The sequence below is a fragment of the Astatotilapia calliptera genome, chromosome 14, assembly GCF_900246225.1.
Source record: "Astatotilapia calliptera chromosome 14, fAstCal1.2, whole genome shotgun sequence".
Classification (NCBI taxonomy): domain Eukaryota; kingdom Metazoa; phylum Chordata; class Actinopteri; order Cichliformes; family Cichlidae; genus Astatotilapia; species Astatotilapia calliptera.
This window is the reverse complement of record NC_039315.1, coordinates 17,908,053-17,933,205: the sequence shown is the minus strand read 5'-3', so window position 1 is coordinate 17,933,205 and position 25,153 is coordinate 17,908,053. Positions and strand designations below refer to the sequence as shown.

Sequence of the window (25,153 nt, the reverse complement as noted above, 5' to 3'; positions counted from 1 at the left end):
GAAGAACATCCATCTTTTGTATTTTTTTTTTTAAATAAAATAACTAGCATTTGTTCTAATAAGTTATCAGCCAGAAAAATGCACCACCGTAAAAGCGAGCTCTCAACTAGCTTCCTGTATTGTGGTTAGAGTGTAATGGTCAGTGGTTTTGTGGACTCATTTCGAGTTTTCTCACGATTACTATGAAGAGTTTTCAGTTTTAAGTTTTGTAACAATAATAATAATAGTATCTAATCCCACTAACTGCATGTCTTTGGGCTGGGGAGGAAGCCAGAGTACCCAGAGAGAATGGGGAGAACATGCAAACTCCAGCTAAACCCCAGTTAGGTGGATTGCATTGGTGGATCTAAATTGTGATATTGTGATATGCGTGAATGTGAGTGTGAATGTCTGTCTGCGTCGTTGTGTTGACTGGCAACCTGTTCAGATACCCTGCCTGTAACCCTATGGTAGTTGGGATAGGCTCCAGCACTCCAAACACACTATTAGGGATAAGTGGAGTGTCAGGGCGGGGTGCGCCGGTGTGTGTGTGGAAACAGGACCCAAAAGCAGATGACGAAGAGGAGTAGTAAGGTTTTAACAGAAGGTGAAGCTTTATTGCGATGCCGGCAGGAAAATAAACCAAGGGACCAAAAACACTAAACTGGCAAGACACTAAGAAACAAAACACTAAAGGTACTAAGACCAAAAAACTATAACTATGACTGAGGTGAGATTAAACAGACGAAACCTATAACCATGACTGCGGTGATGTAAACAGACGACCCGACAATGACATGCAGAAAACAGAGGGCTTAAATACATACATGAGGTGATCAGGGGAAGTGGAGACACATGGGGGAAACAGCTGACTGACATAAACCTAAATGACAGGACCAGGAGGAGGAAAGCTAAATGCAATGAACAAAGAACACATGACACTGTCAGAATAAAACAGGAAATACTAAAACTAGACATGACAACACAACTAAACAGACCTAATACGTGAAGAATAATACAAGAACCCAAAACATAGAAAACCAAGGGAACAATAATAAATAACAGCTTAAACTAAAGCTAGATAGGAAATGACACAAAAACTAATCACATATCAAAATGAAAAAAATACAAACATGAACTCAGAGCGCTGGGTCAGAGACCCAGCCTGTGACAGAGCCCCCCCCTCAAGGGCGGATTCCAGACGCCCGAAACCAACAAGAAAACAAACACAAAACAACCCACCCGGGGCGGGCGGAGGGGGACCAGGCCGGAGGGCCGGAAACAAAACCAAAAACAAAGCACCAGAAGCACACAGGCCAAAAACAACAAGGGCACAAAAGTCCGAGACCCAGCTTCAGGAGGGCGACCATGAACCCGGCAGAACAGGAGCGAATGGCGAAGCGGTTCAGGTGGCCGCCCCGGAGGCCGACAGCAAAACAAGAGAAAGTTCAAAAGTTCAGGAGGCCGACCAGGAGGCCAACGGTCCAGCAGTCCAAAATCCATGAGCTCAGGGGGCCGGCCGTGCGGAAGGCGACGGCGGCGACTCAGGCGATGGCGATCAGGGGGCCGGCCGTGCGGAAGGCGACGGCGGCGACTCAGGCGATCAGGGGGCCGGCCGCGCGGAAGGCGAAGGCGGCGCCCAAGTGTCAGGCGTACCGGCCGAGGCTCGGAGGGCACAGGACCAGGCGACGCTGAAGCAGAGGCAGGCCCAGGCGTAGCAGAAGCACAGGCAGAGGCCGGCCCGGGCGTAGCAGAAGCACAGGCGGATGCAGCCGGCCCGGGCGTAGCAGAAGCACAGGCGGATGCAGCCGGCCCGGGCGTAGCAGAAGCACAGGCGGATGCAGCCGGACCAGGCGACGACGAAGACTCGGATGCAGCCGGACCAGGCGACGACGAGGTGGTCGCAGGTGGCGGCTGGACAGGCTCCTCGGGCCCTCCAGCTGATGCGGCGTGAGGCTGAACAGGCTCCTCGGGCCCTCCAGCGGAGACAGGAGGCTGAACGGGCCCCTCGGACCCTCCAGCGGAGACAGGAGGCTGGACGGGCTCCTCGGGCCCTCCAGCTGACGTGGCAGGAGGCTGGACGGGCTCCTCGGGCCCTCCAGCTGACGTGGCAGGTTGCTTTTCAAGTTGCAGCAACACACAGCCTATAGTGGGGGAAATGAGTTTGTTTGAGTCCTCAGATAAGGCTGCTGCGGACGGCTGAGATGGCTCCCCCGAGCTCTCAGCAGGTGAAGGTGGTGGCTGAGGAGGGGACCGTGAGGATATCAGAACTGGAGACTGGAAAACTGCAGTCCGAGCTGGCGACTGAACAGAAACAGTCTGAGGCACAATTTTACACTCGTTGAGGGCGGGGGGAAGGCAGTCCTCTGTGCCCACCTCTTTACCACAAGTGTCCATGAACTGAGTGGGATTAATGTCTACAGACCTTGAATCAGCAGTCATAGTGCTAGATTTCTCAGAATGACTGGGTGTCAAGCTGGCCACCTGAATGACGTTCAGGGTGCCGCCTGTGGAAACATCACTTAGCAGTTCTTTATTGGTCTCCACGGTTGAGTCACACACCCTGTTATTTTTAACCTTCACGTCACAGGAACCTACAGTACATAGGACACGAGTTTCCACCTCAGGAACGTTGGCTCCATGAGGTCCAGCAACGGAAGCAACACCTGAAACAGTACTTTGTTTTATCAAGTTATTACCATAGCTTCCGTTATCAGTGGTTGTCTTCTCAGTGGAGCTAAACACAGTGTTCTCTGACTCATAACATGGCTTTGACTGCGTTTCATTCATGGGAGAAGTCATGTCAGCCAACACAGTTTGCTTAACACTTAAAGACTCAGAAATGCAGCCCGAGTTATTCGTTGCTCCTTTAGTGCGATTCATGACCATCTCTAGGTGAGCATATTTAGACGCACAAGACACCGACTTGACCATGAATTCACAGTTCACCGGATCACTAACAGATCTTAAATCCCGAGCAGGATCATTACTGGTCTTCAGAAAAACAGTTTGTAAAGATGGGTTGCAGTTATTAACCATGGGATCCAGAATATTGATTTCTCGCAACACAGTTACAGGAGCTAAAACAGAGTCAGTCTTTGATTTAACAGCATCATGGACAAGATCCAAGTTCTCTTTGGCTTCTCTCTCAGCTCTATTCAACCTGGTGCTTTGCACAGTACAGCACGATTCAGACAGAATCTCAGACTCTGAGTTGTTAAGCTGCTTTTCTTGAAAAATACTCACATAACTTTGATTCTTAACAGATAAATTTAAACAAGGGCTGGTCACAATGTTACAGTCTCTGGACACTGCGCCAGGGGGTTCGTGATTTGCATTGTGCACTGGTGAAGTTTCGTTAATAAACTCTATGGAACAACAGTTCTCAATAGGGTCTATACATGGAGAAGTTAAATTAACACCGTCCGTGGAGGTCTTCCCTTGTGAGTTGACATTGGCTGTCATGCTAGTAGGGCTGCTGCTAGCAGCCTCACTTGCAGTCACATGAACCCCGAACGCTGTGGCAGAAATAATTTCAGTCTCAGAGCTTGGCTTGGCATGGCTCATTAGTTTACAGCCGGGCCCCTCAACCGGCAACACAGTCTTAATCACAGAACCCTCCTTAGCGGAGACGTGAGGGGCAAAAACAGAGTCGCTCACCTCCGTTTGTAGTGCGGCGCGTCGGTGGCGCGCACGCCGCTTTCTCTTGACAGTGGGAGACGGCGGAGCGATGGGTGGAAGTCCCTGGCAGCTCCGGGGACCCCCGAGAGCCAGTCGAGTTCCCCGGAAGGAGTGCTCGTGCTCCGGAATGAGCCATGGCTTCCACCGGAGCTCCTCCTCCAATAGAGCGCTGAGTATAGTCTGACGTTCGTCGTGGTCCAAATCTATGGTGTCCAGCGCTTCCTCGCGTTGGACCGTGGCAAGAGTGTGACAAGACTGTGACGAGGGTGTGGAAACTGATGAGCTGAGAGGTGGTACCGCTGCGGCGAGTCTCAGCGAACCGACCCGAACCGTCTCAGGCTCGCAAGGCAGCAGCAGTGATTCCTGTTCGTGGTTTTGATGCTGCTGCGGTGGCAAAACCGTGCGAACAAAATCCTGCACATCCTCCGGCAATCCCGCCGCGTAAGCAGGATATGCAGACAAAATCTGTTTTAGCTGGACTCTGGTTGACTCCTTCTCATTCTCCTGTCTGCACGCGGAGTAGCAAATCCACTGTCCGCGGAGAATGGTCACCTGAGTGCTGAACTCAAAAAAATCCTCGCAGACATCCGCTGGGTCCATACTGGTCGGGTCGTTCTGTCAGGGCGGGGTGCGCCGGTGTGTGTGTGGAAACAGGACCCAAAAGCAGATGACGAAGAGGAGTAGTAAGGTTTTAACAGAAGGTGAAGCTTTATTGCGATGCCGGCAGGAAAATAAACCAAGGGACCAAAAACACTAAACTGGCAAGACACTAAGAAACAAAACACTAAAGGTACTAAGACCAAAAAACTATAACTATGACTGAGGTGAGATTAAACAGACGAAACCTATAACCATGACTGCGGTGATGTAAACAGACGACCCGACAATGACATGCAGAAAACAGAGGGCTTAAATACATACATGAGGTGATCAGGGGAAGTGGAGACACATGGGGGAAACAGCTGACTGACATAAACCTAAATGACAGGACCAGGAGGAGGAAAGCTAAATGCAATGAACAAAGAACACATGACACTGTCAGAATAAAACAGGAAATACTAAAACTAGACATGACAACACAACTAAACAGACCTAATACGTGAAGAATAATACAAGAACCCAAAACATAGAAAACCAAGGGAACAATAATAAATAACAGCTTAAACTAAAGCTAGATAGGAAATGACACAAAAACTAATCACATATCAAAATGAAAAAAATACAAACATGAACTCAGAGCGCTGGGTCAGAGACCCAGCCTGTGACATGGAGGAGAATGAATGGATGGATAATAAGAATAAGAATAAGAATAATAACTTACATTTGTATAGCACCTTTCAAGAAGGATGCTTTTCAAAAGAATATAAATAAACAAAAGTATAGAAATAAAGAAAAAAAAAGGACTAGTTTAATAGTTTTGTTTGTTGGTTGATGATTTTTTTGCTCTCTGAGCTCCATTACTTTCTTACTGTTCCTCGCTTTATATTCTGGTAAAGTCTCTGTATTAGGTGTTTTCCTGTTTAGTTGGTTCCTATTTTAAGTAGTTGATAGTCGTTTGTGTCGTGTGCCTACAATTTACTTTCACTTTTGTTTATGGACTTTTCTACAACCATATTATTAAAAGCATGTTTTTGAGTTCAATTAAGGCTGTTTTTTTTATCTGCATTTGGATTCAAATTCTTTGGAACTGGGTTGGATTAAGGATATGCAGCAAGGATATTAAGGATATGCTCAAACATCTGCAGCAAATATGTGCTGTTGTCATGTGAATATGAATGGACTAAAATCTCTGAGAAATGTTTCCAGCATCTTTCTGAATCTATCTCATAAAGAGTTATGGAAGCAAAAGGGGATCCAACAAGGCATAGAGTTTTAAAAGACTTAAATAAAAAAATTTCCATCTGTGATGGAGCATGATTTAATTGTGAATCTGTGATTGTGCAACAGCTGAGCGCATGGTCTGAGGTGCTCTTGACTAAACCTGTCTCTGTTGTTACACTTTCTGCCAATCAAATAAAGGTACATAACTGCATCTAAGAGTAGGGGGGTGTGGGGTAGGGTGGGGGTGTGGGTCTGTCTTCTTTGGACTATTACTGCCAGAAGAAGAGGCCAAAAGCTGTGCCAGCAGAGCAAAACACTCCATCTGTTCCCCAGTGACATCCTAATGATACCCAGTCCAAATTTATTCTCTCGGTTAGTTTAACTGCTAAACTGGCCGTATTTCTGGGCTACTCTAACAAGCTTACCAGCTCACAGCAGTAGACACCTATTTATATTTAATAAGAGAATTAAAGTCGACAGATGTCAACACAGTCACTATGTAAGAAACACCTCCTGGATGCACTGTCACGCATTTTCACTCATGTATCCTGGGGTCATCAGGTGTTTCGGGTCTCGCAACTTGATACACCCTCACCCAGGCGACCAGGTCGGCGGTGATCAGGCCCCGACTTGCACCATTAGCAACCCACAGATCAGCCCTCTGAAACCACAGCCACCTTGTGGCTTTCTCTGCTGCTTTGCTCACAGCCTGGATGGTCCTCTTCTTGGCTGCCCCAGACACATCCAGCCAGCACAGGACTTTGCAGAGTGATCGCCCTGCAAAACCCCTACAACCCACTTCTATGGGCTCATAGAAAGTCTTCCAGCTCCTTCCCCTGTACTCCTACACTAGTTCCTGGTATTTTGCGTGTTTCCTCTCGTTGGCCTCCTCGATCCCCTCTTCCCAGTTCCAGCATGATCAGATGTTTTGAGGCCTCAGAAATAATGATCATGTCTGGTCGGAGGGATATTTTTTCAATGTGCTGTGGGAACTTCAGCTGTTTACCCAGGTCAGCCTGAAGCTGCAAATTAGAGACGGTGTTGAGGAGGCTGGTTGTTAAATGTAGGCGCACCTGGGGTTTCTCTCCAGCCTTAATGTAAGAGATTGCCTTCCTCGGAGCATGATGGTGCTTGCTGGTCCTGATTGATGCTGACAGATGTGAACAGAGTCAAAGTTTGAATTGTGAAAGATTTTACATTTTTCTTTAAAGTGGGGAAGCACACGTGGAAGGCCGGTAATTCTCTCTACATGAGGAGCCTACTCTGCCCCCCACGCTACTCTCTCGAAACACAAACAAGAGGTCATGGAGAAGGATAATTCAAAAAAATGTTACATCGGTTATTTTGAAACCGAGTCTGTCATCATGTGGCTGTCTCCATCAAGCTGCCATCAGGATTCAAAATACTTTCTATGCCTTAAAGTCAAAGCCCACTCTTTCAGTCCTCTGTGTCTTCCTTATAACACCCTTCCACTTGCTGTGGTTATGTGCTGTCTGCTGCCATTGTGTGGGTGGAAGTGTAGCAGCTCAATGCAGCATAAGAATTGCAGCCCTTCTCTCTTGAATTTGCTCCAGAATGGAAAAATCAGTTTTTGTGAAAGACGAAAGTGTCAATAATTTTATTCTTTTTTCTCAAAGAGAGAATTGCACCTCAGTTTCATGGTTCCGTGTTTTCTTGATGTAACAACACTAAAGATTCTGATTCTGATACAACAAAAGTCAGAGTGAAAAATGATGCAGTAAGTGAGTCCATTTTGTCGAAATTTCATTGAAGCTACTCATAAGTTTGGATGGCCCCCATGTGTTTGTATGCATGGCTGACAACATGAGGGCATGCTCCTTATAAGGTGTCCTGGGTTATTTCCTACCAGATCTGGCCTACGGCATTACAAAGCCTCTGGGCAGTCTAAGGTGCAACATGATAGCATCACACGAACTGAAACATAATCTCCCAGAGGTGTTGTATTGGATATAGATTAGGGTGCAAGTGGGGGTACAAGCAGCATAACGTTCTCCACGGCCTCTCATGTCTGTCTTCATGCTCCGGGTCTTTCTTGGTGCCCTGCCAATTCAGCTATTGTATTGCAAATGCCAGTCAAGGTCCACGGTGCAGGACTGTGAACACTGGGACAACAGGACCCTCAGGGCACCCTCATGAAGTCTGTTTCTAATCATTTGGTCAGAGAAATTCATTCGTGGCCTGCAGAAGTTCATATTGTAGGGTCTGGCAATGCTCATGTGTAATACTTTATCTTTTATGAGTAACGAAAACAACAGTACGGTACACAGTATACAGAGTTCATGGTCGACTTAGCGACTGCAAGAAACCCAAGTCTTCTGAGCACAATATGAGCACGAATCATACTCCCACCACCTGTGTTTGGTTTTCATCAAACACAGTGCTGTGCATCATAGCCAAACATTTCTACTGAAACGTTGTGGTTTCTTCAGATACAACATTTAAAACCTAAACCATGGCAGCTAGTTTTTAAACACATGACAGCAAAAACAGAGTGTAAGAATGAATTTTACTTTTTTCATATAACTGTCCACCGATATAACTAATTACTGTTTTAAATATTATTTATTCCTTGAATATACAACGAACATCAAAACAATATAAAAATGATCATTGTGTAGAACTACCTATTTCCAATTATATTATATTATATTATATTATATTATATTATATTATATTATAATCAAATGCATGTTTAAATCCAGAGGATTCTAACAGACTTATTATCTGATTTATATTCAAAATTAATAATCTAAATTGCAACACAGCCAGTAACAAAAACTTAAAAATGTAGGCGAGCAGAAAGTACAATATTATCAATCACAAAACACTGTTTAAGTAATGAACTTAGAAACTTAAACACATATTTATTATAACATAATGCTGGAAACATATAGTTGTCCTTACAGAACCCGATAGGTGATGTAATGTCGTCATCATCTCTCTTTTTGCATTTCCTGTCCTCCTTTCTTTAAAATCCACTTGTCTGATCTTGGTGGCAGTGCCATTTCCTGTTGTCAGTACAGAGGGGCCTGCAGCTACCTATTCTTGTATGCAGATGTTTTCACACCTGCCTCTTTGAGTTCGCACCCATTGCCTTTTCTCACGCTATATTTCTTCCAAGCCCACATACACAAACAGATCTTGACGTAGTATTTATGATCATTTGTTTTCAGAAATAAGTACTATAGTGTCTTTTACAAATGCGCATACCGACCACCCCTCCTCCTAACCAATAACACACACATCAGCAGCTTGTCACAGTGGTTAGGATAGAGATACTGCCTTTTCAGAAATAAGTATTGTAAGCTGGTACTAACGCACATAGCTGTGCTTATGTGGTAACCTCCATTTGTACCTCAATGGTTACTTTGGGTTGCACTTGACTTTATGTAGGTATGTGTGTGTCAAGCATCGCCATGCGCATGTCCCTTCTGGTATTAGCAAATACACTTCCTTCTTCTAGTATAGTCCTGTGATCCATTTTACCTAATGTATGTTATTATTCACTAAATGTACTTATTGTACTACAGTCTGTGATCTTCTTTTGTCTTTGCCTGTCCTCCTGTAATGCACTCCTGTACTTCGCAGTTCTAAGTCTCAGATCCTCTTTAGGATGTTATCATGCAATGCCATCTGTTGACTGGCACCATAGTAAAGAAGCTCAGCTAGGCGCTGCACTATGAACCGAGTTTGATATCCATGATATACTTCTGTTATCTGTCAGTTACATGAAGGTGATTATCAACTTGATAGAACAACCCAAGCTTTTCCACAGAAACACAGCTGTTGTTAGCTAACAGCTAGCTAACCTTGATGTAAATACAACAAGCTTTGTTTTATGATCTTAAATAAAAGGTTATAGAATAATAAAATTGTTTAGAGTTTCTTTATAGTTATAACAATATCAATTTTGATGTCACAATGTTTCTGCAAAAGAGGTCTGATGGCAGTTTCTTAATTAAATGGTGTTGTCCTAGAAGCCAAACACACTAACATATGGAGAAAATCTCTCCCACCTGGGCTCCATTAAACAGCAACTAAAACACATGTGGGCATTGATGAAACCCTATCAACTGTTTAATATCAACCTACCCGAGTCACATTATCTGTAACATTTTAGATAAAATATGTGACACACTAGCTAGATGCACAGCAATGATCCAAATGATCTGCACATCTTATTCTTCAAACATGATGGTTGATTCATCTAAAAATATCTAGCTACCACCTGAGCCACGCACACATGCATAAAAACTTCATTTATAGAGTTTACCTTTCTGATTAAAATCAGGTCAGTTAAAGATTAGCTTTCATCTCTTCAATGCTTGAATGTCTATAAATTACAGTTAATGATTATGCTATCTAAAAGTGTCCTAATGTGAGCTGCTGCATACAGTTGGTGACTGTAATCGAAACAAAGAACTCAAATCTTTCCAACTTACTCGCTAGCTCTCCTGCAAGAAGCCCTGCCTTGGAGGCCCAACCCTTTAGCTGCAGCTCCACACCCTTCAACAGCTGGAACAGAGGAGAGAGCTCCAGCAGCCTTGTCCACTCCTCCTCTAAGAAACAAAGAATGGATGACAGTTGGTATGTCTTATCCCTTGAACATTTAAACTGTCCTATTATGGCATCATATCATAAATACCTGGAACTTTGGGAACAGTGATGTGTGTCGACTGAGTGGATTCTTTCATATGCTGGCTCTCTGTATGAGTAAATTAAAACATAATTGTTATTATTTTGTGACTATTTTTAATTCACCTTCTGACTGAAAATTTTAAAAGGAAGTTGTTAGCATTCTCTGATCTGTGTAGTATGAGATCAGTATGTGTGCTCTGTCTCACCCTGGGAGTGAATGCCAGAAGATCCAGTTTGTCTCTGCGAGTTGTGTGTCACTGCCGAGCTGGCTTGTAGCCCGGTGTCCTGAGATTGAGCAATGTTCCCAGTCTCCCTGAAAGACTGGGTTGAGATTCCTTTGAGAACGCACAAAGAAACGTGTTAAACCATGTATTTACGCTGCAGAGGTTTAATATGCAAGTTGCTTGCACATTATCTCAGGGTGTGAAAGAAAGCAAAAATGAAATCCTGACTAAAAAAGCAAGAATATTATTAGCGAAGATGAAAAGGCCACAAAAATTACTGATAAACCCTCAGTTGACTTCACCTTTGTGTGAACACATTGCTGATGTTCGGGTAAGGGACGCCTGATAAGGATCTGGTAAACTAAACTTGCTTCATAGAAATACCCCAAGTTAATATTTGGACACAGCAATCAAATACAGTCACAGGAATTAAGACTATTTGTTCTCTTCTTTAAAACTCCTTAGGTTTTAATTAGTTGTTTTTCCTCGTGCATTGTATGGTATTGCTATGAAAGCATCGGGGGGGTTGTGTATCGTTCCTAACCCTGGACATAATATGTTTAAATAGAATGACCCATGTTTGTCTCTCGCGCCCTCTGTTCTGTTCTGTGTCTTATTGTGTGTGTCTCATGTTTCCTGTTTTGTTTTGATAGTTCCTTGTTCAGTGTATTCAGTTAGGGTTAGTCTTTTGTCTTTCTCTGTTGTCACACCCTCCCACATTGCTGTGTGTTCTCCATTGTTCCTTGTGTTTTCAAGCTTTCTCCCTAGCTCCTTGTCCTGGTTCTTGTTTTTGTTCCTAGTTCCTTGTTCTCAGTTTCCAGTTTTAGGTTTTGTTTTCATGTATTTAGTTTCGAGTCTTGCGTTTTGGTCCAACTCCTACCTGCTGCACAGCATCTCATGACATCCATACCATATACATAGGCTTAAAATAAAAAATTAAATAAAATAAATACAAAATCGAAGGGGAAACCATGACAAGTGACCTACACAATATGTTGTTTGCTCAATACACATTTTATTATCTTAGTGTTTTCTCTTTTGGGGCAAAGATTACTCCGAGACTTAGCCAGCAGGTACATTTGTTTCACTGCTTTAAATGCTTTAATGTGCTTTTTGGCATATTGAACATATTTGTATGCTTATATGCATTATTTCTACATATACACTCATATGGCACATACCTTTCACGACAGGCACGGAGGCTGTCCAGACTCTAGATGCACTCTCCAAACCATATGCCTGCTTTGTTGACAAACCTAAAACATTAAAAATCTAACTTTAGAAGTCTGTACATTTTTGAATTATGACACAGCTTTCATAATTTTCCCACTGTACGCCATCACAGAGGATTTTTAAACTAAAGGATCAGGATTAACAAAAGTATAGTTTTAGTTATTTAAGAATTAAAGCAATTTTTGTACATGGCTTGCCCCCACCCCACTCCAGGTCATGTGAGGCCTGCTATTCCCTAACTCTCGGTTCCAAACAGATGATGCAAGGGGACCAGCATTAGAGAAGAAACTAAAAAAAACAAAAGAAATTCTCACAGAGGCAGTAAAAACTTTAAGAGTGCCCAAATCAATAATCTGGTACATTATTTAGAAAAAAAGAACACACTGGTCAGCTCAGCAACACCAAAAGGCCAGAACCCCAACAAAAGACAACTAAAGTGAATGATGAGAGAATTATTTCCATGGTTATTAAAAAAACAGGTCAAACAGCGATATGTAGCAGGAGGTAGATGTATCAGTATCAAATTCTACCGTTAAGAGATGCAAATACAGAGCAGAAGACTTTCATCAAGTATTCAAGTATTAAAAACTGATATTTAAAACTTTTATATAAATATATTTAATATTTAGTTTTCCAATCAAAAGTAATAATAAAGTAATAAAATAATTATTCAATTCAAAATTGGCAAGGCAAAATTACAAAAACTATTACACTGTCGAAAAAAGAACCCCATCGGCCTAACTGTACTTTATATCATCTAGTTTGGTCTAGTCCCACGGTACGATTGTTTTATTTTTAACTTTTGCTGTGTTATTATTAAAGGTGTCAATTTTTATGTCTTGGAAATGTCCTTGAGTGTTTGAAATGCAGAAATATTATTTGTTATTATTGTTATTAACATAAAATGTTGATTTCATTGCTTGTTAAGTTCAACGTACTACAGAGAAATAAGGCTGTCTCAAAGGCCTCTGTTGTTTTGTAGAACATTTTTAAAATGTGGGAGTTAAAATAAACATGAGCTCTGGAGATTGTCATGATTGATTGTCTTGGGTTGTGGTCATGTGACCAGTCACAGGTGATTTAAGATCCCTGATTTAAGATGATGAAAAGCAGGTGTGCTCAAAATGTCACGCACTGCTAAGATACAGGAAATAAGTTGATAAGTTGAGTTCTGCAGTATGCTTTTTTGTGTCCTTATATTTTTTTGGGGCCCAGTACTTAACTCATATATTTGTGAGTGCATGGATGGTTTTTCTGTTTTATGCAAAGACTTTATATACAAACATCTTAAGCTGGCACATCCAATGGCATGGAGAAAAGCCAAAAATTGCCTTTATTTAACTGGAAACTGTGCTTTCTTCAGGGCAATCTGTAGTATATATTATGTACCAGAGATGTGCTGATTGCATGTGTTGGAGGAGAATCCAGCTGGCTGTTTTTCTTCAAGGAGCTGGTTCAGTCTCTCGAGCAGAGGCAAAGCCTTCTGCTGAAGCAAACCCATGATCTTCACATTCGGTTGGTATCCACTGTACTGCACCAGGCCATATTCCTTGAACCAAAACTTCCCACACAGTACAGCCTAGACAGTCGAGCAGAAAAAGATAACTGTTACGCAATCCAAGCATTTATACAACAAGAGTCCAATCTTAAACCAAGGCACCTCACTGTCTTACTTTTACCTTCTAGTTTACCTTGAAGACCTAGAAGGATTGTTAAAATGACCCCACTATACACTCCTACAAAGTTTTATCAAAGATTTATCAGAATTGATTTGAAAGTTTATGAGTTGCAAACTCTACCAGCAAAGCCATAACTTTGATGGTGATGAGATTAAGCTTGCTTTCACCTCACTTTGGCTGTTTACTAAAGGTTCAAACAAAACAGAGAGCAAAATAAAAGATAAAAATATCTGTTCTGTTTTCAGCTATTTTTATATTTGTTTTAAGGGGTTTATTTATATTCAGTGTTCTTTATTCACCTGAGCAGTGTCTGCACGGAGCAGCGAAAGGTGTCTGACAAAGTGAAGTGGATTAAGAGTGGCCTCCAATTCAGTCTGTCTGGAACAACACTGCTCCACCAGCTCTCTCTGTCCCAGCTCTCTGTCCTGCAGGAAAAATAATGACAGCCTTGTTATTTACAGTGTTAGAGAGTGCTTTTCACAGCAAAGAGCTGGCGTTAAAGTTTAACTACAAGACGTTCCAAACCTCTCTATACCATACATTTTTTACTGCTGGCATAAAAGAGGAAGTGGCCTAACGGTGTCACTCATTTACACAGCTGAAGTGATAGCAATAAACCATAAAGCAACTGTTCTTACTGTAGCATGAATGTTTGTTGACCAATCTCCTGCCTGTGCCATCCATTTTTCCTGTTCCTCCTGCAGCTGATCCATATACATGTCCAATTTATCAAGGCCAGAGAGGAGCTCTGAATGCCAAACACACTGCTGATCCCATTCCTCCTCGTCACCTGTTCCCACAGATGGAGAAACATAAGCTTAAATGCCTGCCAAACCAAATAAAAAGAAAAATAATATTTTAATTAATTAGTGTGCTGTGAGACACTGGCAAGAAACCACTCTCCTTTGGAAAGCTATGAATATAAGTGCACTGCAGGTCATGACTATAATTTCCTTCGTGCTTTCATTCACTCCTACCAGCTTGCCAAATAACTGACCTAACGTGAGGATGTGCAGAACAAGTGGAGGCAGGATCAGAGCCAAGCGGGAGTGCTGAGCTGCTCTCCTCTGGGCCTCTGTCTGTGCTGAATCCTGCAGCTCCATGGCTGCTTCCCTCAGCTGCTTCCCAGACCACTGGGCCTGAAACAGAGTACAGACACTGTGAATGAGAAAAAGATGCACATATTTGCACAATGACACTAAAAAGCCAAATGCATGAACATATCCCCATTCTAAGGTGCAGAGAACAGACACACACTTTCATATCTTCATGTAGAGGAACATTGAGGAGGAACAACATTTTCACTTGCAGTGCAAGGAAAGAAATTGAAAACTTTATTTTCCAGTGTTTGCTCCCGATTCATTTGCATTATTTGTAAATGTTAAAACAGCTCAACCCCTTTGAATTTCTTGCTCTATAATAATAATGGATTGGATTTATATAGCGCTTTTCAAGGCACCCAAAGCGCTTTACAATGTCACTATTCAGTCACTCTCACATTCACACACTGGTGGAGGCAGCTACAGTTGTAGCCACAGCTGCCCTGGGGCAGACTGACAGAGGCGAGGCTGCCATTTCACACCATCAGCCCCTCTGGCCAACACCATGTAGGCAGTAGGCTAAAGTGTCTTGCCCAAGGACACAACGACCAGGACAGAGAGCCCGGGGATCGAACCGGCGACCTTCTGGTTACAGATGCGCTTCCCAACCCCCTGAGCCACGGTCGCCCCTATACTTCGAGTTAAGACTCTATAAGATATTTAGAACCAGAAAGGAAACCGCTCCTGCTGACCTGATAAGAGTTTACGTCTGTGACTCTAAAGAAACACTGGGGCAGAGTCGAGTCCAGATCAGTTAGAATATCTTCCTCCCGCTGCCTCTGCTGCTGCCAGTAACCGTTTCGCACACACACCTCTCTTTGAAGTGCCTCCACCTGGCAGGAAGAAACAAAAATATATATATCATATCAGATATCACATCAGAAGAGGGGGGCATTTGTGAAAACATCTATCTGTTACCTGCACACTGTCAGTTTGCTCTCTAATCATTAACCAGTAGGAAGATGTAACTGGCACAACATTTTTTCTAGATGCATCCAGCCTTGCCCCGACGACTGGGGCCAACAGCCCTGTCACTGGGTCAACAGTCTGAGATCCATAACGGATCGCCACCAGTCCTGTGAAGTATAACAGCATCAGTAAGCAGAACTTCCACAATTCTGTAATGTTTAACTGAATTTAATTGGAGATCATTTATCTGAAATTTCCTGAGTAGGACTAAACTTCAAACGCTCCTGTGTCAGTTCTTGGTTTAGATACGATTCACCTGCACTACAAGCTGTTAGTTCTCATTCTCACCCTTCTTTTTTCAATTAATTCCTCTGTCATTAGTACATGGGGATCCGCCAGGCCCGGGAGCTGCTGCCAGTCTCCTCTGAAGCCTTCCCCAAACTGCAGCCTCAGTTCATACTCACGCCACCTGCCATTATCTCCTAGACATGCTATCAAATCTAAATTAGGATGCGGTCCTAGCTAGTGAAAAGCCAATTAGACAAGATTAGGTTTTATACTATATATCAAAAGCATGTTTTCACAATACCTTTTCCATTTGGGTCCTCCATGGTCCCTGCCAGTGGTATTGTTTTCCCAGAAACAAGGTCAATCTGAAATCCCAGGATCGGTACACTAAGGCCAGATCCTAAAGGATCAGGATACTCCACCCCTAGCAAAGCCGGTACACATATATCTGAACCTGGCAGAGGCATCTCTCCTGGTATGAACAAAACAGAAGCGTGTTATAGAAGAAGAAACAAATGCAATCATTCAAGTTCTGTCAACTAACATATTTCTATCAAGGCTTTTTAACCAGTGTTAAAAAGAATGAATTTTTACATTCATTACACATAAATGCAGACAAAACCTTTTTTAAATGAAACATGATCATGATTTCTCGAAACATCTTACAAAACATGTTAAACATCATGAGAAGTGAACCTAATCACCTTAATGATTATCAAGGAAAAAAGGTCAAACACTGCAGTTGTGGCAACTACAATGGGAAAGTCAAAGTAACTCACTGAAGATCTACAAAAAAACTGTAGATTTATATAAGTTTATATATAAATCTACAGTTTATATCTACAGCAGCTGTAGATTCCAAGACTTCAACAACTGTAGACACAAACAATTGTACATAAGAGGAAATAAAACAGCTCCACCCAGAGGAAATTGGTTTGTTCAGGAACCACAAAAGCTCAACCAAACTCAGCCATGAACTGGAAACTTCTGGGACACCAGCATAACTGTTTCCAGTCAGTCACAGTGGTGGTAGCATCATGCTGTGGGGTTGTTTTGCTGCCAGTGGTACTGGTACATTGCGCAAAGTGGATGAAATATTGAAGGATGGTTACTTCAAATTCTTTAACTTCACCTTAAATCAACAGCTAGGTGGTTGAAACACGAGGGAATATGTATATATTTGAGCCTGAATACATTTTTGACAATGTGTGGATGTCAAAGGCCAATTCTTGGTTTTTAAAGTTATTAAAAATGTATGCTGTATAATAGTTCCACTGTGGAAAAGGAAAAATTGAAAAAAATAATTAAAAATGCCTAAGTACCATGTTATTCGAAAGTTTATATAAACTTCTGACCACAACTATTTATCGATATTGAAATCCATGCCATAAAGTTCCCAGTGCACAGTTTCTGTGCTGATGTTAATGTCAGAGAAGGTTTGGCGCTGTGCAGTTATTGAGCGAGCAGTAAGTAGCTCACCACTTAAAGACCTCGTTCTGTAAGTTGACATGGTCTGACTCTTCATGACTGTGTTGTTGTGGTTGTGGTACACTAATGCCACTTACAGTTTGTCATGTCTAGGGGGGAAGAAATGTCTTGTTGCAACCCGTTAATGTAAACTACTCAAATTCAGTGAACTCTTTATAAAATCCCATTCTTTTATTAGCATTTTTGTAGGTGCTTCATTTTATGGAGCTGTGAGTGTGGGACTGAAAAACATCTGAATTCAAAGATTAACATGTAAACGTCAAAACTCTATGCAAAGCCTTTCTGGGACTTCTTAATACGTGTAGTTTCCTATTGTGCAGGAAACTGTTTAACTCCCTCACAAAGGCTGCCTTTTGGTTTTTGGCCTAACGCTCTCTCTGGTTACCAATCAGCTATTTCTAATTACTTTGTACTACTGGAGAAACACGTTTCCATGCCTGCAGGAGACTGCAATGCAAACTATGTAAATCAAAACTGGATTATTTCTGGCTCTTGTGCATACTGAATTATAAATATGCTTTATCTGCAGCCAAGGTAATATGTTTCTTTTACATAACCAATAGCAACAAAAGGTCAAGCATACTTCTCGGCGCAGCAGCCAAATTTAGCTTAGAGGTTTAACATTACTTAGGTTAACTAGAGGTTTGCCTGTCTGCTGTAAAAAGTTAAATGTCTCTTAATTTCCAGTTAAAAAAAACAAACAAACAGACACTGGCCATTAAACTAACAGTCACTTTCATTTCTCAAATTGTGAAAAATCTGTTATGTTTGATTCTAACCGTTCTCTAATAATCATCACATGAACGATATCACCAAAACACTTTTTCATAAGTTTTTTTAGGTCAAGGTTTTTTAATTCAGGTTGCTTTCGGTGTCGGAAAAAGGTCATATGAAAAAAGTGAGGCATGATGACTCATTTCCAAAAGCCATATTACGCTTCAAATTTTATGGGTCATTAACGTTGTTCCACTAACGAGGAGCCAATAACTGAAAGATGTACTCAGTCCTTAGCAAATGATTTGTGTTTTATTTATATATATATATATATATATATATATATATATATATATATATATATATATATATATATATGTGTGTGTGTGTGTGTGTGTGTGTGTGTGTGTGTGTGTGTGTGTGTGTGTGTGTGTGCAATATCTGCTTTGTTTTATTTATCTATTTATTTATTTGTTTGTTTGTTTTTTTTGAGACAGGCTCCTTGTGATATATAAAGGTCGTGTAAAAAAAAAAAAAACAACTTTAACTTAGTAAGTGTCATTGTCCTGGAGCTCTTCTTCACTTCCAAAGCCTAATTTAAACTTTGAAAACAGACATGGACAGACAAATTACCCATGAAATGTTTCTCCTTTGTTTTCAGCAGCAGTAGATATTTACTCACTTTTTATAGAAACACCCAAAAAGCAAATCAAATGGTGTGCATATTCCCATGTGCAATACGATAAATAAAATGGCTACATCTTCCTGTTTTCGAAAGCATGGACTTTGAGGGGTGTGTATCACAATGGGCTGTGCAAAAATAAACGTGGGTTGAACAAGATTCATTTTATGCATCTATAATTTGGAATTGAGTGTGACTCAGGCACCCCACACCTTGCAAACCTATGATTCACACCACCACCATTAGTTCATATTTGTGACATGATGGTAGGGATGATTCACACCACTAACAACAGTTCACAGTTATATGAAGTAATTTGTCACAGAAGAAAAAGTGTGACCATGTGAATTGTATTGCCTGTGTGACATTAACCCCTGGTGGGACAAAGGGTTATCAGAATTCAAGTTTTTCCTAATTAATAAATCAAAGAAACCTTCTTTCTTACTGTTGTTTTGTCAAGATTCAATTCTACTCCATTACAAATTACTGGTAACAAATTGAAAAAAAAAACTACTATGTTATTTTTTGTATTATTTTTTTGGACACTTTTACTTCTATGATTATCAAAGTTCCGAACTATACTCTCATGCATTTTAAGTATGAATACACTATTATGATGATACCTTTAAAATCAACAGTTCCCTGTTAATGGTGCCAATTAATATCCACACCATTGATTTTTGCAGTAAATACATTAGGCTTTGCATGTCTCTGTGTTCTACTTCTACTAATGTGCAACACTTTTCTGCTTTGGTGATTTTGACCTCAGTCTTAAAAGTAGGTTAGCTCATGAGTTTCATTTTGCACACTTGGGGAAATCCAAGCTGTGGAGCCTAAATATACTTTGACTTGTTTTCACATTTACAGTTTATGTAAATCTTCTTTGTATTTGCTCCCACTTTATCTCTCAGTTTCATTTTCCCCTGACATGCAATTATGAGGTATTTCTCTGCACTGCTACGCTAACGATACTCTGGTGCAGCTGGGTGTTAGAGCCTGTGACCTTAGCATGCTGAGATCACTAAATGACTCACAAGATTATATCAAAAACAGAATGTCTCAGAAATTTTCTGCAGCTTAATTATATCAGGAAATAAATCCTGTGTTTTGCTGACTCCCTGATGGATCACATTAAGCCCCCTACAAACAAACATAGGTATTGCTTTGATTGTAACTTAAGTTATTTACTAGGGGTGCAACGATATTCGTATCGATATTGAACCATTCGATACAGTGCTTTCGGTTCGGTACGCATATGTATCGAACAATACAAAATTTGTAATTTATTTTATCAACTTTCCTTCTGACAATGCTGTCTGTGTTGAGCGCTCAGTGAATCTGCGTTTGACTACTCCGCCTAGGCTGCACTGTCGAGCGCAGATCCACTGAGCGCTCAACACAGACAGCATCGTCAGAAGGAAGAGCGCAGGGCAAGCTAGCGAGACAGAAGTTAAGCTCTCCTTGCAACATGGCAAATTGAACCTCCCCCACCCTCATTCAGATCTGGCGTTTGGAACTCTTTTGGTTTTCATGTGACGTATGACCCTGAAGGTAAGCGCGTCACGGACTAAAGTAAAACAGTATGTTGGATGTGCCACACAATGCTCAATTACATGGGGTGGGAACTAGTGTGTTAGCGCAGTTAGCTCGTTAACGTGTTGGCCGTCCAGCCCCAGGCACGGGGCGATCCGCGGTAGCTCGTTAACGGAGATTTGCCGTGTTGTGGCGTTAAGGTCATTTCAACGAGATTAACGCTGACAGCACTAGTGGGAACTCAACAAATATGACTGCACATTTACGCCGACATCATCCTAGTGCAAAGACAAGTGGAAGCAGACAAAAACAACAAGCATGCATGCTACAAACTTTACCCGAGTCATTTAGATAGCCGTTAGCACATGATTCTCCTTAAGGGGACCTGATATGTTTAATATGCTGCTGAGAATATACCCCAGAAGAAGCGTATAGTATAGCTTTTATTTTGGAAAGAGCCATTTCTCTGTAATAAACTCTCTTTTCCAAAGATGAGTGATTCCTCAATCAGATACAGGGCTCGCAATATCGCTAGCCCGACGTCCTGGGGCTAGCGATTTTTCCAGTCGGGCTACCAAAATCTATCTCTGCCCTGCCTGTCGGGCTATCGTAGGAAGGAAAAATATATGTCAATGCTTTTGCATTCTTTCGGAAATGTAGCTGGGTAATTATGTCATTGGCATCGGTGAGCCACTGTCAATATGTGACATATTGAAATCGCGTTTGAATTGGCGCTTGTTTTTTGCTTTCACTTTGCAATCGCGCAAACTGTGTATAGAGAGCGACATTACTGATTGGTGAGTGACAATAATTTGTGCACCAATTCCTCTGACATCGTCTTATCAATCGTTAGCTTACTATGCAAACATGACAAGTGAAATCTCCCGCAGCAAGCTTAAACATGTGAGAGGTTGATCGCGCAGAGAATCACTGAGCTTATGTGAGTGAGTGTGTAAAAGCAGCAGGATATATATTAGTTCTGCTGAGCCAAATAAGACAGGTCAGGGTGAAGAAGTGACAGCCAAAGAAAAGCTTACCACAAAACGGAAAAGTTATGACAAATCAGACTATAAGGCAAAGAGAAAGTGCAGCTTTATGGTTTCATGGACAAAAGAATTTCTGTGGCTGCGATATGATGAGCTATATAACCGGGGCTGCACATAAGTGGTCCGCAGGTGCGCATTCGCTGTCAAAATAAAAAACACGCACAAGGGTTAGGGTTAAATTTAAAAACTGTACTTTTGAGTTAAAATATATATTTATAATTTTAATAAATGACAAATTAAAAAGGCATGAACATTTTTTTTGTATCGAAAAAATATCGAACCGTGACACCAAAGTATCGAACCGAACCCAACCGTGAATTTTGTGTATCGTTCACCCCTACTATTTACATCAACTTTCAAAAGTAAATACAAAATAGAAATAAATCTATATTTAAAAGATATAGGCCTTTTCACATGTCTTTGTCTCCTCATCCCTACAAATATTTCAACAGCCTCTTCCCCTGCCTCAATTAAAAACTCATTAATTGCCTCCTGAATGTACAGAACTTGGTTGCCATGACTACTAAACAAAAACCAAAAGTAATGACAACATTTTATCAGTACTTACACTTTGGGTGATTTTTTTTAACCATGTTCATCAATTATAAGCATTTTGATTGTTTTATGTTTTCAGTATCTTGTGATCATTAATGGACAATAACGTGTTTCTGTAATCCGATTACTTTTTCAAGTAACGAGTAATTAGATTACTGTTACTTTCTCATAAACAGGCTGCGTAACTGCGTTACTAAACCATGATTGTTTGTGAGAGTGTCTCATGACAATGACGTACAAGCGTGCAACGTCCATGGCAACAACAAACGTGTGTAGATCACCAATGGATAATATGGAGCACGGTAGAGAGTACGACCGTGCAGCGCTTAAAGCTTGGAAGTACTGACATTACTTTGAGTTTGACTCCGTAAAAAGTGACACAAACATTAGTGTCTGATGTACACTCTGTGTGGGAATAAAACTTTTTTCTACAGAAAAAAATGGAAACTTCAAATCTGAGCAAGCACCGAGCACGCTGTAACGGGAATGTGAAATTCACAGAGAAACCCCCAGATCCCCCCACTGACATGACCGCTGCAGCACCACACCACACTCCTGCTAAACAGGTGAAACTAGATGTAAGAGTGACAGGATTTTGTGCTGTGGAATCTTTGGTTTTATTTATTTTTTGCTGTCTTTTACTTGCATCTATTTGAAAGAGTGAGTATAAACACAAAACATTATTTATATGCTCGAATATGCAGAAAATAGGTTTAAATGTTAAACAAATTTCTTCAGGTGAAAAACTGTTGCGTATAATTTAATTTTTGCTTGATGCATTGTGCATAAAGTTAAAAATTAAAACTAAGTAATCTAAGTAACTAAGTAATAAGTAATTAATTACTTTTGGAAATAAGTAATCAGTAAAGTAACAGGATTACTTTCTTGGAGAAGTAATCAGTAATTAGTAACTATTAGTTCTTGCATTCTTGTGTAGGTTGTAGAAATAAAAGTAAAACTGTATGCTTATGCAACCTTCGGTTGTTCTTGGCCTCTGCACAGAACTGTGTATTTCAGCGTTCTTACCATTTATATTTGCTCCAATATCAAGTCTGAATCTCTCTTCTCTGAGAAATGACTTCATTAAATTTTCTGAAGTTAGTAATAAGTGCATTTCAATATGCTGAGTAAGAGACCAACACCTCGTAATTTTTCCTTTCAGCAACCAGACTGTTTGTGGAAGATGGTGAGCAAAGATTAAGATGAAAAGCTAAAAGGAGATTGAAATGCTAACTTTTTTTTCCATGTGGAGAAATGTATTTTTAGTAAACTTAGAGAAGCTAAGAGTTTAGAGAGCACCTAAAGGTGAAAGATAAGAGCTTCTCAAGAGAGAAAGAAGCAACAACAAAAAAAAGGAGAGAAGAAAAAATGTTTTTTTTTAAAAACTGTTTTGTACTGCCCAAAACAAACTATTCAAGTATTTCCTCACCCAGAGTCCCTCCATCCTGCTGCAGACCCATGGACCACTCCTGCAGGATCTCCAACCTGGTCTGCAGCTGTAGTTGACAGTGCAAACTCCTCCCCCAGGCCTGCTGGAGCTCTTTGGCTGCAGTGAGAAGATGATCTTGTTGACTACTCCCTCTGTCACTGCCAGGTTGGGACTGCACATGTTGCAAACTTTGATCTGAACCCCACTCTTCAGTTAGTGGCTTCAGCACATTCAGTACTTTGAACAATGCTGCCAGAACCTGTGAGACACAAATCTTACTCTGACTCCAAAAATGTTTTTATTTTTGAATCAAACATCTGCTATTATCTGTTTCATTTGTTTTGTTACATAGAAACAGTTACTTTTTATCATATCGATACTTATTATGTGAATGCAACCAAAAGCAATCAGTCTAATTAAGCACCTTGCTTTCTAATAAAGTTTGATATCCTCCTGCATGGGGCACTAGTTGTCCAGCCTGTATGGTTGCCCCTCCAACTCTCACCATCTGCCCACTCAGTGGTTCAACAAAGGGCTCACCCAGCAGGACTCCACCTACTGGCAGCACATCTCCTACAGAGGCACACAGAACAAGTTTGTCTGACTGAAGTTATGTACTCTAGAGTGTAACGGGAACTCCAGCAGCTCTAACCTGTGATTGGATCCAAGTTCACCCCGACGGTGAGCACAATGTTCCCTGTCCTGGAGTCCAGCATAGGATAACCAATCTGTATAGGCTGTGGTAAGCGGGTGAGAGGGCAGACATGGATTCTTCCCAGAGTGTAGACTAACCCAGTTTGGGGGTGAATGGTTACTGCCAGAATAGGTACTGGGACCCCTTTGTCAGGGTCTGCCATGGGAATCCCCAGCTGCAGTCTCTGGCCTGGTCGGAGGCCTCTGAGGTGAGTGCTGGGGAGAGGCTGGTCTGAGTGGCAGGAGGTCGGGTAAGGAATGAAAGGAAGGAGAGGACTATCCCACTTCCTGTTATCATCTGGAATCATTTAAAAACAGCACATAATTGCTTTTTAATGCAGAGGTCTCAGACATGTTTCATGAACCATATGAGCCCTTCTTCAGAAATCTTTAATGCGTGTCATAAGTTATTTTCCATGAGCTATTTTAGCATAAAATGGTTATATTCATTTTGATTCAGTTCATTGCTGCTTGAAATGACCAGGATCCCAGTGTATTAGGCTTTCTATTTGTAGAAACAGCATGTTTTGGTCAGGTTGTAACATGTTTAACACAAATGATCTGTTCTTCTTTAGTAATTGTATTCTAATAGCACGGTTTTAAAAATGACTCTTGGTGAGTTTAGATTTATTCATCTCTAAAATACAAAAGATTGCCATTGGTGTTTTGTGTTTTCTGAGCATAAACACAAGATTGATTGATTGGGCTCTTTATTTTTTTTAAAAAAAAGTCTGAACTAAGTTCACATGAAATCTTTTTTCTTTGACTGTTTTATTTAGCATTGCCCTCCTCAGTAACCCACAGCCAATTCATACCTGTACAATGGTCAGCTGTGCAAACTAATGTAGAGCTGGCAGGATCATAGGCCACGTTTCCAGCAATGGGCAGAACTCTACCGGTGTGTGGATGAACAAAGAAATTAGGCGGCACTGCCATCGTGTGGCCGCTGCTCAGCAGCACATGGCTGTGAGCATTTGGCCTTATGAGGCCTGTGACTGAATCACAATAAACAGCCCCAGAGACACGGACGGACCCATCAGGATCTGGAGTTAAGCAGAAGAGGAGATTATTGTGATCAATCATCTAAATAAAATTTTCATTTAAACCCATTCACACTGTTTGTAAATTTAAATCCACAGCCTTATGTGGCTACACAGTTATGTTTGATTTACAACAAAAACATACAGTGTATTTATTGGATACATCATCTAACATTTAGCAAATTAATAATGGCCTGTATTTGTATAGCGCGTTACTTAATCCCTAAGGACCCCAAAGCACTTTACACTACATTCAGTCATCCACCCATTCACACACACATTCACACAATAATGTATTCTAACCCAGCTTTTCTCAGCCATAGTCTGTCTGCATGTTGCAGTTCACCTAATAAGCAGCAGATGGTGTAGTTTCTTTAAGAAACATAGGCGCAGATAAACA

General features: G+C 41.3%; 2 protein-coding genes across 2 annotated transcripts in view; both read right to left on the bottom strand.

Moving 5' to 3' along the window:
• The window catches only part of LOC113036758 (uncharacterized), a 40,122-nt gene that overhangs the window by 4,926 nt on the left and 10,043 nt on the right, over window positions 1-25,153 (bottom strand). The window contains exons 16-30 of the mRNA XM_026193222.1: window positions 24,529-24,756; window positions 23,673-24,011; window positions 23,445-23,593; window positions 23,021-23,279; window positions 15,875-16,045; window positions 15,295-15,452; window positions 15,069-15,209; window positions 14,274-14,415; window positions 13,915-14,066; window positions 13,576-13,701; window positions 12,987-13,176; window positions 11,546-11,620; window positions 10,347-10,475; window positions 10,148-10,207; window positions 9,945-10,061 (exon numbers count right to left, since the gene is read on the bottom strand). Of these exons, the coding sequence (XP_026049007.1) occupies window positions 9,945-10,061; window positions 10,148-10,207; window positions 10,347-10,475; window positions 11,546-11,620; window positions 12,987-13,176; window positions 13,576-13,701; window positions 13,915-14,066; window positions 14,274-14,415; window positions 15,069-15,209; window positions 15,295-15,452; window positions 15,875-16,045; window positions 23,021-23,279; window positions 23,445-23,593; window positions 23,673-24,011; window positions 24,529-24,756 (2,436 nt within the window). The remainder of the gene's footprint in view (window positions 1-9,944; window positions 10,062-10,147; window positions 10,208-10,346; window positions 10,476-11,545; window positions 11,621-12,986; window positions 13,177-13,575; window positions 13,702-13,914; window positions 14,067-14,273; window positions 14,416-15,068; window positions 15,210-15,294; window positions 15,453-15,874; window positions 16,046-23,020; window positions 23,280-23,444; window positions 23,594-23,672; window positions 24,012-24,528; window positions 24,757-25,153) is intronic.
• LOC113036757 (uncharacterized) lies at window positions 3,437-4,601 on the bottom strand. Its single transcript, XM_026193220.1, has 2 exons — window positions 3,640-4,601; window positions 3,437-3,497 (listed from the first exon to the last, which is right to left on the bottom strand). Exons 1-2 carry the CDS (start codon window positions 4,258-4,260, stop codon window positions 3,480-3,482), a joined length of 639 nt encoding a protein of 212 aa, XP_026049005.1. The 5' UTR covers window positions 4,261-4,601; the 3' UTR covers window positions 3,437-3,479.